Below are 3,300 nucleotides of genomic sequence, written 5' to 3'. Positions count from 1 at the left end.
AATTTGTTTTTATAAAATTCAATGTTCAATGTACTGAGAATTTTTAAATTATTACAATAATTAGCCTAGTTGTTTCACATCTGTGAACATTATAAAATAGTATCCATAAATATAGAATATGGAATAATGTCAATACTAAATAAATAACAATTATTGCAAATATTTACTGAAAGCTTCCCATAAAGGCAAAAAAAAAAAAAACTCTAAAAGAATTTATTGGCTGATACACAGGTACAGATCTAAAGGAAATGAAATGTTTAAAGAATGAGTGGATGGAGAGAAAACAATTTAAGGACTGTATTGACCAATGAAAATACAGGATAGATAAGTCTTAAGCACTGAGGGGTGGAAGGTGACTGACATGGATGGTATTTCCCAAAGGTGACCTTGCACAACTGAAGATGTAATGATAGTAAACAAAGAATACTGACCTGGCACTAAGGACCTTTCCAAGGGAATCGGGAAATAATAATGAGAATTAATGACAGAAAGAAACTTAGTCATGGAGGTTGGCATGGTCCTCAGTCAGCCAGGATGAGTGGTGAATTAAACAAGAGAAAGACAAGCAAATATTACAAAATAAAAATAAGAGAAAAATACACAACATCAAATGTCCCTGCTAAAAGGTATAACTGAATTGAAAAATAGCATTTTGGGGACAAAGTTGCAACTACTGTTAACATACCATGACTTCATAAAACAGATTCTGCCAATATGGGTTTGTATTTACATATTTTAGTTTCCAGAAATCTTCTTGCTTGGGAAGAAGAGACCAGCCACTCGGTCACGAATCTGCTTGGTCTTGACGCCATACACCAGGGGATTGACTGCGGGAGGCACCAAAAGATACAAACTCGCAAAAATTATATGAATGCTTGGAGGTACCTTCTTGCCAATGCGGTGAGTTAGGAAACTAAACAGTGCAGGGGTGTAGGAGACAAGTATAGTGCACACATGGGCAGCACAGGTGCCCAGCGCTTTCGAGCGGGCATTCTGGGAAGACAGCCGGAAGACTGCCTGGAGGATTTTGGTATAGGATGCGGCTATGAGCCCTAGGTCCCACACCATCACTGAAAGCGCCACAGAGATTCCGTACACTCTATTAATGAGGGTGTTGGCACTGGCCAACTTCACCACAGCCATGTGCTCACAGTAGGCATGATTGATAACATATTTAGTATAACATGGTAGCCTTTTAATAAGAAGAGGACAGGGCAAAACCATAAGGATAGCTCTGGTCATACCAGCTAGACCCATTTTAATGACCATTGGTGTTGTCAGGATGGTTGTATAACGCAATGGGATACAAATAGCTACATAGCGGTCAAAGGCCATGGCAACCAAGAGGGATGATTCAATTATGCAGAATGTGTGAATGAAATACAACTGTGTCAGGCAGGTGTCAAAGTCAATCCAATGTGCATCCATCCAGAAGATACCAAGCATCTTGGGGGCCGTGGAAGAGGCAAGAGCCATGTCATTCACTGCCAGCATACAAAGGAAGAAATACATAGGCTGGTGGAGGCTTGGTTCTAGTTTGATGGTGATGATGATTACACTGTTCCCCAGCAGTGCCAGGGCAAACAGGAGGCAGACGGGGATGCCAATCCAGCAGTGAAAATCTTGCAAACCAGGAATACCAACCAGGAAAAAAGATGAGATGTAGCGATGTGTAGCATTGTCTGCCATGTTAGAACTGGAGACTTTGCATGCTCAGATACAAAGTAGCCAGACTAATCTCCTATGCACAGAATGAAGGATTGCCAACTAACTCCACCAGGGTCCTGCATGTGGGGAATCCAGACACAGTAGAAGGGTTAAGGCTCTAAATCTTCAGGTAAACCACTTCGCCATTCTCAGTATCTTCATCTGCAAATGAGAAAATTGTGTTCATATTTCAGAAATTTTTCCCATTTTTTGAATTTTATTTAATTTATTCTGTAATTTTTATTTCTTAATAGATGATCAGATAGTAAAATAATGGTCTCATCATTGTGTCAAAGCTAGTGTTGCATTCTGTGATACAATCATTTTCAGGGACATTGAGATCAGGTATGGATACAAGTGAATAAACGCACACACAATAATTAACAAATACTTCAAAATGCAGTCATTATTTTGGGGCGCCTGGGTGGCACAGTCGGTTAAGCGTCCGACTTCAGCCAGGTCACGATCTCGCGGTCCGTGAGTTCGAGCCCCGCGTCGGGCTCTGGGCTGATGGCTCAGAGCCTGGAGCCTGTTTCCGATTCTGTGTCTCCCTCTGTCTCTGCCCCTCCCCCGTTCATGCTCTGTCTCTGTCTGTCCCAAAAATAAATAAACGTTGAAAAAAATTTAAAAAAAAAAAATGCAGTCATTATTTTAATGATATTCTTCTTCTCAGAGAGCATAACTTAATAATCAGTTCAGAGTAATATCTCCTAATCCTAATATATAAGAACAAAGCTTATAAAGTTAAAAACAATAAGGGCTTTATCATCCAAAGCAATTTATTCCTATTTTAGATGAACTCCTTAAGATGATCTGAAGGTGGACAGCATAACATAAGCATATAAACAGGAAAAAAGGGAAGATTTTATTTATTTGTGCTGTCATATGATTTAAAGTTGATGCAAATAAGCATATGAGTTGGTTAGTCAGTACAGTCTATTTTCTGCAAAGCCATTACTGCCATCTATAAACTCAGCCCTACTTCTGGTTGGCATCCAGACCTGCCTAATGACAGTGACGAGCAAATCATGTACAATTCAGCCCTTTAGACTCGGCAGCAAAAGCATTTTCTTATGATTCTTGCTCTCACCTCTCTTTTTCTTCCTGCCGTCCAGTTTCTACCCAATATTGTAGTTCTGGAACATGCACTCTACTCTTTTTAATCTTCTTCTTAAATTTATTTTTTTTAAATGTTTATTTCTGAGAAAGAGTTGAGCAGGGGAGGGAGACAGAGGGAAGGAGAGAGACAGGGAGACACAGAATGTGAAGCAGGCTCCAGGCTCTGAGCTGTCAGCACAGAACCTGACACGGGGCTCAAACCCACAAACCGCGGGATCATGACCTGAGCCAAAGTCAAGGTTTAACGGACTGATCCACCCACGTGCCACCGTTTTTTAAATTTATAATTGCTCATAGCATCTCAGTTTCTGTTCGGGAACTCCACTGATGTGAAGGCTCAAGATATATTGAGAAACTGGGGTGCCTGGGTGGTGCAGTCAGTTAAGTGTCCAACTTCAACCAGGTCATGATCTCACGGTTCACCGGTTGGAGCCCTGCGTTGGGCTCTGTGCTGAAAGCTCAGAGCCTGGAGCC

At 40.9% G+C, this 3,300-nt stretch overlaps 1 protein-coding gene across 1 annotated transcript; it reads right to left on the bottom strand.

Annotated features, from left to right (window-relative positions):
* Nucleotides 1-248: 248 nt before the first annotated feature.
* Nucleotides 249-1,858, bottom strand: LOC147576725 (olfactory receptor 52P1-like). The gene has a single exon (XM_086679435.1). It carries the CDS (start codon nucleotides 1,687-1,689, stop codon nucleotides 736-738), a length of 954 nt encoding a protein of 317 aa, XP_086535561.1. The 5' UTR covers nucleotides 1,690-1,858; the 3' UTR covers nucleotides 249-735.
* Between the last annotated feature and the right edge of the window lie 1,442 nt (nucleotides 1,859-3,300).

The sequence above is a fragment of the Puma concolor genome, chromosome D1 (assembly GCF_028749965.1).
Source record: "Puma concolor isolate L17-30 chromosome D1, mPumCon1.1.hap2, whole genome shotgun sequence".
Lineage (NCBI taxonomy): Eukaryota > Metazoa > Chordata > Mammalia > Carnivora > Felidae > Puma > Puma concolor.
Note: the sequence above shows the minus strand (reverse complement) of the source record. Positions and strands in the feature narration are given on the sequence as shown.